The sequence below is a fragment of the Phoenix dactylifera genome, chromosome 2 (assembly GCF_009389715.1).
Source record: "Phoenix dactylifera cultivar Barhee BC4 chromosome 2, palm_55x_up_171113_PBpolish2nd_filt_p, whole genome shotgun sequence".
Classification (NCBI taxonomy): domain Eukaryota; kingdom Viridiplantae; phylum Streptophyta; class Magnoliopsida; order Arecales; family Arecaceae; genus Phoenix; species Phoenix dactylifera.
In genome coordinates this window covers 25,677,875-25,689,727 of record NC_052393.1, presented here as the reverse complement: position 1 = coordinate 25,689,727, position 11,853 = coordinate 25,677,875, and the positions used below count along the sequence as shown (strand labels likewise).

The following is an 11,853-nucleotide window of genomic DNA, read 5'->3' as shown; positions in this document are numbered from 1 at the left end:
TTATAGCAACTACCGTGTTGGCCATTATAAAGGAATACCATGCTATTTCAAATCTTGGTGGAAGTTTGAAGACCAACCATGTAGTACACGAGAATGGGGAGGCTAAGCTTGAGCCTAGATCTGAGGTTTCAACAATGAGTTGTTGCTCATTTAGATACTTGTTTAAGGATGGATAATATAGAGTTATCTAACTAGCCGAATATTACTTACAAAAATGGTGAACAAACTTAATCTAATAAAAAAATATTTAAACGGGTGACAAGGTGAGTCCACTCGATTCCGACTCTGAGTTAGGCCATGGTCAGGACAGGGAGCCCTCTAGTCCTTGAGGGAGGACAAGGCCCCAGAGTCAGATGGCTTTTCGCAGTCTTCTTTCCTGAGATATTGCCATATTGTCAGGCAAGAGGTGATGACAGTTGTCCAGCAGTTTTTTACTACTGCGACGATGTCAAGTGATTGGAAGCGGACCTTCATCACCCTGATTTCGAAGAGGCTGGATCTTACGAAGCCGGGCCGCTTCTGGCCAATCAGCCTCTGCACTACTTTCTATAAGGCCATTGCGAAGATTTTGGTGCAGAGGGTGAGGGACATTCTGCCCATGTTATAAAGTAGCGAACATGCATATCCAACACAAATTCGAAAAAAAATTGATTCAACAAAATCTTTTTATTAGCTTCGATTTCAAAAGCAACGCAATCTTTCCATATGTCTTCTTCTCTTGTTAAAAAGTATTAATAACAGAGAATAAGTAAGATATCATAGGAAATGTGGGAGGGCATTTTTGATATAAAAAATGATATATATAATCAAGAAGAAATATACAATTTACAAGATTAAATATACTATGCTCAAAAATTATCATTCTGGTACAAATCTTTGTAGAATTAAAATTAGGGCAATTAAATTTTTGTGATAAGCCTCCAAATCATTATTGACTAGAAGAAAAAGTAAAAGAAAGCACTCCAAGCTAATGAGGAGCTGCATAGAAGTACTATCAGTAATTTTCCTCTAATAATTAGATTTTAGAATATAAATGCTTTTTAAACATGAACTGAAGAACAAAATTCAATTACTTCTCATGCAATGGAAATAGGTTTTCCTGAGAGCAGGAGGGCACGATGACATACTTGAGGGTCCCACTCTCGGGCCAGCGGCTGCGGCGTAGGGACTGTACATCCCTGGAGCTTAGTATCAGACGCAGATTAGAGGGGTGGCAGATGTATACACTTTCTATGATGGGTAGGATCACTCTGGTTCGATCAGTTCTTACTTTGATCCCTATCTACCTACTTTCCAACACTATCATTCCAGTTACAGTCTTGAGGTCCCTTGAGCAGCTATTCAGGAATTTTATTTGGGGGAGGAGCAGTGGCAGAGGTGGAGTCCATTTGCTGGCATGGGATGTGGTGTGCCAGCCGACTAGCTATGGAGGTTTGGGGGTGCAGTCCCTGGTGGCGAGGCGGGAGACCTTAGCAGCTAGACATGCGGCTAGATTTGTGCTTGAGCCCGAGAGTATGTGATCCTCGCTGATGAGGGCCAAGTATGGCGCCTTGGCTCCCGGGGTGCGAGCCGGCCGTCACGGCTCTCCAATCTGGAGGGAGATATGTACTAGAGCTGTGGTGGTGCTTCCGGAGATCAGATGGACCATAGGTGATGGTCGGTCTATTGATGTGCTGAAGGACAGCTGGGTGACCGAGCTACCGATCTGTCGCTTGCTGACCATGGTGGACTCGACGAGATTAGCAGGCTGCAGGGTTAGCGAGCTGCTGACCTTAGAGGGGGGTCGATGAAGGGAGGAGATGATCCGTGAGATTTTTGGGGAGCAGCTGGCGGAGTCGGTTCTATCTCTTCCTGTTCCTCCGGGGGGGGGGGGGACAGGCCAGTATGGATGCCGAGGGGATAGTTGCATGTTCGTGCTAGAGATCTTCATGCCTTGATCGGTAGGGAGCCAGCTCGTTAGATTGAGGGTGGTTGGATATGGAGGCTGCAGATTCACCCCCATGTGGCATTATTCATCTGGAAGGTGGCCTGGGGCTGCCTTCCTACGAGGAGCTTATTAGTTCGGCGTGGCATGGCAGTCTCTCAGTGCTGTGAGGAGTGTGCAGATATCGAGGAGATGACCGAGCATGTCCTTCTGCATCGCCCTAGAGCCCGAGAGATATGGAGGAGGTCACCGGTCCTACTACCCGATTCGGTGGTCTCTGCGCAGGATTTGATTCATATGCTGAGAGTATCCACGCGGAGCCTCGGATCTGCTGAGGCCGGGATTGTGGTGGCATACTTGTCCTATTACATCTGGTTGGACAGGAATGCCGGCCTGTTTGAGGGGAGGAGGTCGCCTCCGAAGATGGTGGTGGACAGAGCAACGTTATATGCGAGGGAGGTTCTTGCAGCTACCGTTGGGTTTTCTTCTGGAATAGCTAGGGACATCTGGGGTACTCTTCACGCTGCTTCAGCGCCCCGGTTTGCCCTTGTTTTTTGGATACCCCCACCCCTTGGCTATCTCAAAGTAAATTTCGACGGCAGTCGGTTAGTGGATGGTGTGACTGGAGGGGTTGGATTTGTGATCAGGGACCACCTTGGTAGGATGATAGCAGCAGGAGGGCGACGCACGCCAGGTCTCACAGTGGTCTTGGCAGAGCTACAGGCAGCGTGGGAGGGTATATCCTATACGTGGCAGGTACTTGGTGTGGAGCGGGTATGCCTCGAGGGAGATTCTTCTGTGGTTATCGACTGGCTCCGAGGGGCGGATCGGTTTAGGGATGGTCATCCCCTCATTCGGGAGACCCGTAGGATAGCGCGGTTGATAGGTGATGTTCAGATAGAACATGTATTCAGGGAGGCGAACAGGGCTGCAGACTGGGTCGCCTCTTTTGTTGCCCGGCATTCCGGAAATTTTCTTTGGACATCTGTATCAGACATTCACCCCTCTTTGTATCTTTTATTTTCCCGCGATTTGACAGATTGTACTCACGTTAGAGTTATATGAAATGAGTAGCTGTTTTTACCAAAAAAAAAAAAAAAAAAAAAAAAAAAACACTTAAACGTGGGTGGGAGACACAGCACTGGGCTGCCCCCGCCAAGCCCATCAATTGCAGGCCAGCCTGGAATCCGCTCCTCCATGGACTCCAATACCCTAATTGGCTCTTCTCCTATAAATTCAAAACCCTAGAGGATCCAAGGAGAGAGACCAAGGAGGCACGGCCGCACGGGCACCCATCTCTCTCTACCCATTTTTTCCCAACGAAATCGCGTCCAAATATCTCACTTCTTCTTCGCTTCCCCTTGAAATCTTAGCAGATCGCTCGATTGGTTCGCAACGATGTCCACCGGAGAGCTTGCCTGCTCCTACGCGGCCCTCATCCTCCACGACGATGGCATCCCCGTCACGGTTCTTCTCTTCTTCCGCCTTTTCTAGGGATTGATTGCTTCTCGTAATCTAAAGCTACCGTTTTTGATTTGATTGACTCGCAGGCGGAGAAGATCTCCACCTTGGTGAAGGCCGCCACCCTGAAGATTGACTCCTACTGGGCTCCGCTCTTCGCGAAGCTGCTCGAGAAGAGGAGCGTCGACGACCTCATATTGAGCGTTGGATCTGGTTCGAAACCATCGCTTCCTTTCTTCGTGTAATCTGTTCAAGAAAAAGTTCTGATTTTGCCTATATCTTGTTGCTTATTGGGTCGTCTAATGTAGGGGGAGGCGGCGCCCCGGTTGCTGTCGCGGCGCCGGCGGGTGGTGCTGGCGGTGCGGCTGCCGCTGCTGCCGCGCCCGCAGCTGAGGAGAAGGTGGATTTCTTCTTCAAGTTCAAATTTTTTTATTTTTATATATGATAAGATTGAGGTTTTGAGGGTATTGAGTATGTTAATTCTTTTCGGTTCTTGTTGGTGATGCAGGAGGAGCCGAAGGAGGAGAGCGATGACGACATGGGATTCAGCCTATTCGATTAGAGAGCTCCACCTACCTCTTTCATTCAATTTGAAGATAGAAGAATTTTCGTTTCACTCGTAGGGCGGCCGTCTTTTGGATTTTTGATTTGAGGATTATACTCATCTCAAGGGACCGTTTTATGTTTGTCCAGTGGAACATTGGAATTTTTGTCTGCTGGGTTTTATGTTTTAGTTAAGTCGGTAGTGCTATTGGCGAGAATGATCAAGATTCCATTGTTGGTTCTCAAATAGTTTTACTGAGAACTTTTCTTGGTAAATTTTCTACAGATACGTTGGTAAATCTTTATTATGTTCTTTAATTGGTGCAGTAGTTTTTGCTTAATATGGTGCCTCTTATTTGGATTGGCAATGTTACTGGATTATGTTGTTGTAGGGACATCATGGTTATTTGTGATTTCTTTTCATTTGCTTGAATGTGTGCTATACTGGGTGCTTCTATTCATGCAAAGCTACTGATTGTCATCAGTCTCTCCAATTGTTCTATTAGTTTATTTAACAGTGCACGCATATCATGACTGTCCATTATCTGTATCAGTAGCCAAGAGATCATCCTAGTTTGCATTGACTGTTGCATTCCTCTCATTGTATGTACCATTTTACTTAATATTGTATCCATGAAAACAAGTGCTTAGGATGCCAACGTTGTTTGCTGTCCTTTGTGTAGAATTGAATCCATTCTCTTGCCTTTTTTTTGGAAAATTGAATGGTCAATGGTTATCATATTATTGGTTTTATGCATATTCACTACTGAACATTGTTGTTGATACAACTTAATTTGATATTTAAACTATTGTCTTTGATGTTTTGAGTTATGTTATCTATGAATTTGATCGTGAAGAAATGCTCGAGAGCCATTACTCTCGTCATCTTTTCTAGTTAAGTGATGTTTTGTTTAAGAATTATTAATCTTGATTACCAATGGAAACTTGTAACTTTTTTGTTAAATCATGAATAATATATGCACAAAATAAACCTTGATGGTGTATTTTGGGAATGCAGAGGTGAATACTTAATTCTGGTAGAAGGTTTGTAACGACTCTATTGCAGGAAATACAGGAGTTGCTGTAGTGCAGGTTGATTCGGTGCAAGGTCTATTTTATGATTTCTTATGTTGTGAACATTTGTGGAAGTTTTCATTTGACTGAGGCTGAAAGTTGTGTTGTGAGGATAAGGATTCATGGTTTTGTTAATCATTATGGTTATAAATTTAAGGTAAAGAAATTTTGAGATAGTGGACATAGAACTGACAGAAATTACTTCATTGGTATCATGCAAATGTGGCGTTAAAATCTAGTGTATATGCATTTCATTTCATTTTTTTCTGAAACTCATCTGTTCTGTGAAAACCATAGTTGTTCTTTGATCTTTGGACCAAAAAAAATGCAGAGGTAGATGGAGAGTAAAAAAGGCATATCTTGTATTACATAAGAGCAGGGTTGAAGTGTAGTGTGCTAGATTGCTTGGGGCTTAGGTGATTGTCCATCGCAAGACCTAAATAAAAGTTTTAGAAGGATAGTAGTAACATAGTGTTGGATGACTCAGATGTTTGACACTAATAGAGGAACACAAGAGAATAATTTAGGGTAGTTTTGTATTGAAACAAGATTGGGCAGTAGTATAATCAAACTGGATGTGCTGAATTGAATTTTGAGATATTAAAAAGGATAGTATTAAGAATGAAGAAAGCTTAGGAGTTGCAATGATTTTGGATGATGCTCAGAAAGACCTATTTTAATGGTATGTTTAAGCCCCGTGAATATATGGGGAGGCTTTTGTGAGCATGGAGCTTAAAATTTGTTGTTTGCTAGGAAAAAATTGGGGAATATTTCCAAGGCTTCAGAATTTTGATTGACCTTATGAAAAAGAACTAAAAAACCTGCAACTTGTTTGGTATTAAAACCAGCATTGGGCATGTGCAAATGCATCTGATACTTCGATCGTAATGTATGTATGGTTTAAATTAAAAGTAATACAACAAAGCTTTCTACTGTGATATTCTGAAGAGGGTTTATAGATGTACTTCCAGCTCTTCTATCAGTTGTCATCCAATGCAACTGTCCCTTATGAGATGGTGCTTGAGGAAGAAAAAGAATAGCAAGTATAATATGTGGAGTTAAATTTTGACAGGGGAGCTATAAATTCTCATAATTTTTTTAGTTTTGTTTGGGGTTGGATCCTCCTCCTTTGAATATAGATCAGTTGTGATGGGATCAAATAAAGTAGAAGTACAGCGGCCTTTTTGACAGTGAGTTTTTGTTGCTAGTTCATATGGTGAACTTCGACCATCAGACCATCCTGATAGTGAGAACCTGCAGTCAAATAAGATCTAATGGTGACGACAATGCTGTTGGATTTGTTTAAGCCGGTCTCAGGTATGTCTCCTGATGATTGTGAGCACTGCATGATCTTCTGTCCCATAATCAGTAGGCATACAGACTATAACAAAGCCAAGTGTATGTTAACCAATAGTTTTTTTTTCTTTTTTCTTTTGTGATTGTAAGTATATTAGACGAAAGATGAAAGAGTCAACTGTTAACATAAAACACAACAGTGAACTGCATAACATGGAAACTTAATTCTGCTTCTTAGTTCTGTATGTAATAAGATAGGTGTCCTGTCCCACTAAGTGATCCCATAGGCCTTAGAGAAAGCCTGTCTTGCCTAAAGTTGCCATGACTGATACACAAGGTTGACAACATCCTGAGCATTGGATGTTACATTCTTAAACCACAATGGACTGCTTCTTCACCCAAAAATCCGATCCATTAAGATAAGATAAATCTGGGGGCTAAAAGTTTGACATACACCCAGATTGATCTTATGCCGAAATAATCAAGGCCGGGATCTGACATCAAAAGAGGAAAAAGGGAAGACTCTGAGAAGCTTGTGCTCCACTCTCTTTTTTCGAGAAGTGCAGAAGTGTTTCGGGAGATGGAGCCGACTGGTGGCGGTGGTGATGGGCAGGCTTGTTCTGGTCGTCTGCCTGCGATGTGTGCGGGGATTCTTCCGATCACATTTTGGATGGTGATTTTGTTCTTATCCATGATTTTTGCTCTCTGATTCTATTCTCCAACTTTATCGTTCATATCTTATTTTCTTTCAAAAGAAAAATTGAGAAATTTCTCAATTTTAATTCCAGAATTTCTTTTTCTTTTCATGTTTGGGTTCATGGATTTTTGTTAGGCAATTGATGTTTTTCAGCAATTTAGTTGTCTAGTTGTTTTGTTGTCTGATTCTAGTTCTGTCTTCTTCATGATCAGCAACCATTTGTCTCAGCTTAAATTTCTTGATTCAATTCCATTTGTCAATTCATACATCCCAATCCCGATTCGGAGTCAAGAAAAGTAGAATACTAAGTAAAAGGTGGGAAACCGGGATTATTTGTAAAGGTAATTGCTGTAGAATTCTATAGCAAGAGCTGAACTTTTCATTTTAATTATCGTACTTGGAAGATGGAGATCAAAAGAACACACCGTGACAGTCCTGAACAGTGGAATACTAAGTAAATAGTGGAAAAAATGGGATTATTTCATGAAGATACTTGTATGAAATTCTACAGCAAGAGTTGAAGTTTTGGCTGCAATCATCGATGTTGTAAGATGGAAATCAAAAGAACGTAGAATAAATTTGGTATTCAACACAGAAATATAGAGAACTGTCTTGTGTTGGAGCTTGATGAATGGTAGAATTGGCACCTGATTCTCACCCACAAGCAGGGGAACAAAATTTCTTGTATAAATGGATGAAGTGGATGAACCTAGGGAAATGCTTGAGAGCATTTTCTATGCTGTGCATACATGTGGATGTATGCACACCACAGAATTCTGGTGTATATAACATGAAAGGTAACTGCATGAACTTTTTTTTGCCTACTGCTTCAGTCTATTCTAGGGGTGCAATTGAGCTGAGCTGAGTTGAGCGCATGCATATGCAATTTTTTTTACTCGAGCTCGGTAGTAGGTAAGTGGAGTCGAGCTCGGATCCGACTCGAGCTCAAGCAACTCGTTTGCACCCCTAATCCATTCGGAGACAGACTTATGAATAGACTCGAGATGCACTTGTCTCTTTGAAGAACAATTTAACAATATTGAAAGCACGCACCATCTTGGAAAGGCGATCCACAAGAACAAAAACAGGATCCAATCCCTCTGTGTTCTTCTGGCAATTCCAAGAACACAATCTACATCATGCTTCATCTTGGACCAAGAGTAGCCACTGTAGACCTAAGCAAATATTTAGTCCTTGCCGAAGTGACCTTGTCCATGGAGCCCCTCAATGATCTTCTCCCTCAATGAGCAGTCTGGAATGCAAAGCTGGACTCCTCTAAATATATGACCATCTTTTACTTTGTAGTCAAGGCCTCTTGCAAGACTACACTTCAGCCATCAAGCTCTTTAAACACCTGGTCCTTTGCATATGGATCTCTGAAAGAGTCCAAACCAATCGCTCGGACCTTCATGACAGTAAGCAGTCATCCCCTCCTACTAGAAGCATCAACTACCCAATTTAAAGATCCTAACCTATGCTTTGGAGGTGGTACTCCTGCAGACAGAAAATTCACCTAACTCACACACCGATTACCCAGCATATCCTTCCCTTGAACATTCCTCAAAGTCTCCTGATCGATGAGTAGAATAAACACTTGATGTTAAAGCCTCTAATGCCAGAGAGCTTGAACAACCACATAAAATTAAGCATCATGAGTAGGTGAATATAGCTTCTCAATGAAGAATGTTATGTGCCTTCCTTCTTGACTGAGAATATATAGCTCCAACTTCCTTTGATGAAGCATCACACTCCACCACAAAAACTTCATTGAAATTAGGAAGAGTTAAAGACTAGTGTGGCTCAAATCTCTTGATTTTGATTTTGTCAAAGCTCGCCGGCCCTCTGGTGTTGATTGGAAAGTCTTTCCCTTTAAACAATCAATGGTCGGTGCCATCAAACTGCGAAACTCTCGAAACTGTGGTGACATGCATCCATGGCAACTACATATCACCGAACTTTTTCAAATACCTTTACTCAATTGAAAACAATACCAAACATCCACTATCTATGGTTATATTACTTCCCTTCTGGAACGAAGAAAGCTTATAAGGCCAGGGATGCTTCTCTATAGGTAGAGTTACTTTGTAATAGCCTCTTGAGATGTGACATTCTCCTAGCTTTCCCTATTTATTACGACCTTGCAAACTTAGCCATAAGACTATTTTTGATAACAAGCGACTTATCAATATCTCCCTTCAATCCCCTTTATCTCCTACATTGTCAACTTCATCATAGGTTGGGCCCATATCGTCCTCATGTACATCAGATCCTTCATTACCCTCAACTAATAGCTATTATTTTGGAGGAAAAATTGATCTTTTGTGCACTTATTTCATGTATGAGCTATCTTTCCATAACTGTAACAACGGAGATTTGAACCACCATCTTGAGTCTTTTTGGCCACCTCGGCATGGGAGGATATCAGGTCTTCCTCGACTAGGATTTCTTTAAACATCAGCTCCATGCATCTCTTATGATCTATTATCTTGTCCTCTAGATTGGAACATCCTTTGGTTTTGCTGCTTCTCTTCAATAATAGCATGATCATATGCCTCATGCACAGTCCAAGTGCAGATTGAGGGTGTCTTGGATTGATTGGTGCAGCCCACCTATGTATATGGTCATCTATTGCTCCATCACCATAAACTTGTTTCTAGCAATGAACTGATAGTGTGCTTCAATGTAATCACAATAGATATGTTGCCATGTTGAAAATTCTAGAGGCGTTGGTACAAGTTTTGGGTATGGTTGAAAGGTAGATGCTGTGTGGTTTGCCCCTCCACTCATGATCTTTTCTAGAATTTCTCCCACCAAGCTAAAGCTTGGTCTCTAAATTTTCAGGATACCAGCTTCACATTCTTCTCTTCTAGGACACATCCTTGTATTCAATGATGCATGCGAAGGTGTTCAACCAATCCAGGATCTTTGTCACCCCATCCGAAGTGTCCCTAACATATAACTCCTTCAAGGATTGGATTGTCAAATCAGATGGCTATGTAATGCGATCCTCAACATGATCATCAACATAATCATCTTCATAGTGTGGTCTAAAGAAGTTCGATCCTCGACAAAAGCCAAATACATGGTCGAGAGATCTACTTACCTTATCAATTCTTCTATCTCAATATCTTGGTATTCATTTCATCAATGTGGCTCTTCATGAACATCAGCCCTGGACTGATTCTAATTTTGGTTTTATCTCTATTTCTTCTTCCGACCACCAGCCATCTATTTTTATCAAAGTTCGAGTACCATGAAGCAATAAGGCTTCAACACGAACAATGCACACAACAGTCGTAGTTATATAGAGAGAAGCACAATGAACAAGAAGAGAAAAGTGTAGGATAAACTTCACATAGTCTTTAATGGAAAAGTCATTGGCGAGAAGCTAATATTGCTGCGATCTTCATCTATGAATGCATTGGCTCCTACGAGGCTTGGTGTGGTCCAACTGATTGTACTTGCTAGGCATATCCTTCTTTACAACAGAATAGAAATTGGAAGGGAGATGGGAGCATTTGAAACTTTTATTCTAAAATCTGTGTAATGGTAGAACAACAAATATAAAAAAATAAACCAATAAAAAAATAGAAGATTTTTAAAATGAGGAAAGAAAATTATATACTTCTAACAAGATAATGGTAGCCCTGTATATAATACCTGTCCTCAGGTCTACATAATTAGTCATATCAATTTCTATAAAGATATGCACATTAGACAATCTGCCATTATGTTCAGAACCATGTTCTAGGAGGAGGTTATGGGTTCAAATTTTAGGAAGGTTGTATTTTAAGGATTTTAACTCATGATTTCTAGAAAATCTAAAGTTATGATACCATGATAACAATATGTCAAATTGCAAAAGCTTAAGCTAATAGCAAAAGGGTCACCAATGTAAATTAGACTTGATAAACAATATTATACAACTGACAACATTTTCTTAGCAATCCATATGCCCTTGTGAAAATCCAGTAACTCGATCATAAGGACTTCATAATCCACCAAGTGGTTAAACTAACAAGAAAAATCAGAACCACCAAAGAAAAGAACTAGATCAAAAGAATGAAACAAAACAACATTCATATAGTCCAATTTCATACATCATTGATACATCAAATCATTGAAAACACAACACAAAATGATTGATAAAACTAAAATAAACTCTAGAGTTAATTAGGTCTACACCAAGGAGGGGGAGGAAAAAGAGAAAAGTAAAAGATAATGGATAGATTTAGAAGCCTTGTCCATGTTGTTATCGATATCAATTGTCTAGTAGATAGTGCATCTAGAGCCCGAATAAAGCCTTCTTTCCCTTTTTATAGTAAAAGGGATACGCAATTGCAGAAATGACTATCTTTGTTAGTTAGTAACAATGGTTCTCGATATGACTATCTTACTTTTAAGTGTCCAAATTACTACTAATAGGAGTTAATTGCAGAAATAACCTTTCTCGAAAACTTTGGCCAAAATGCTTTACATTCTTTTTGATAGTGTTGTTAAGAGTACTGTATAGATGCCTAGGCGGTCTACCTATGCACTTGTAAAGCATAGATTACTTACATAGCAGCAGAGTAGACTTATATTAGAAGAAAAAAATAACTTTTTTTTGATTTGTACTTTCTTTCATTACCTTATTTTCACTATTATACTGAAATAATTTTTTTATTTTACATAAATTGAAAGTGAAAATACATAACTTACAAGATGCTTTTACTTTGCTTATTCCTTTCCCTATTTCTTCTTACCTCGGAACCTCGTCCTTCGCATATGTATCACCAACTGGAGGCTCTTATGAAGCTTTCCAATACCTATTCTACTACTAGCAAGCCTTCAATATGCTGCCTAGTTGTTCAATGGC

General features: G+C 40.6%; 1 protein-coding gene across 1 annotated transcript; it reads left to right on the top strand.

Moving 5' to 3' along the window:
- Positions 1-3,173: 3,173 nt before the first annotated feature.
- On the top strand, positions 3,174-4,323 carry LOC103722916 (60S acidic ribosomal protein P1-like). Its single transcript, XM_008813647.4, has 4 exons — positions 3,174-3,391; positions 3,475-3,598; positions 3,694-3,785; positions 3,894-4,323. The coding sequence occupies exons 1-4, from the start codon at positions 3,323-3,325 to the stop codon at positions 3,945-3,947; spliced, it is 339 nt and encodes a 112-aa protein (XP_008811869.1). The 5' UTR covers positions 3,174-3,322; the 3' UTR covers positions 3,948-4,323.
- Positions 4,324-11,853: the final 7,530 nt, after the last annotated feature.

Coding starts and splice junctions, on each gene's coding strand:
- LOC103722916 (XM_008813647.4), top strand. CDS start 3,323: ATGTCCACCGGAGAGCTTGCCTGCTCCTACGCGGCCCTCATCCTCCAC. Junction 3,392..3,474: donor ACGATGGCATCCCCGTCACG/GTTCTTCTCTTC, acceptor ATTGACTCGCAG/GCGGAGAAGATCTCCACCTT. Junction 3,786..3,893: donor CGCCCGCAGCTGAGGAGAAG/GTGGATTTCTTC, acceptor TTGGTGATGCAG/GAGGAGCCGAAGGAGGAGAG.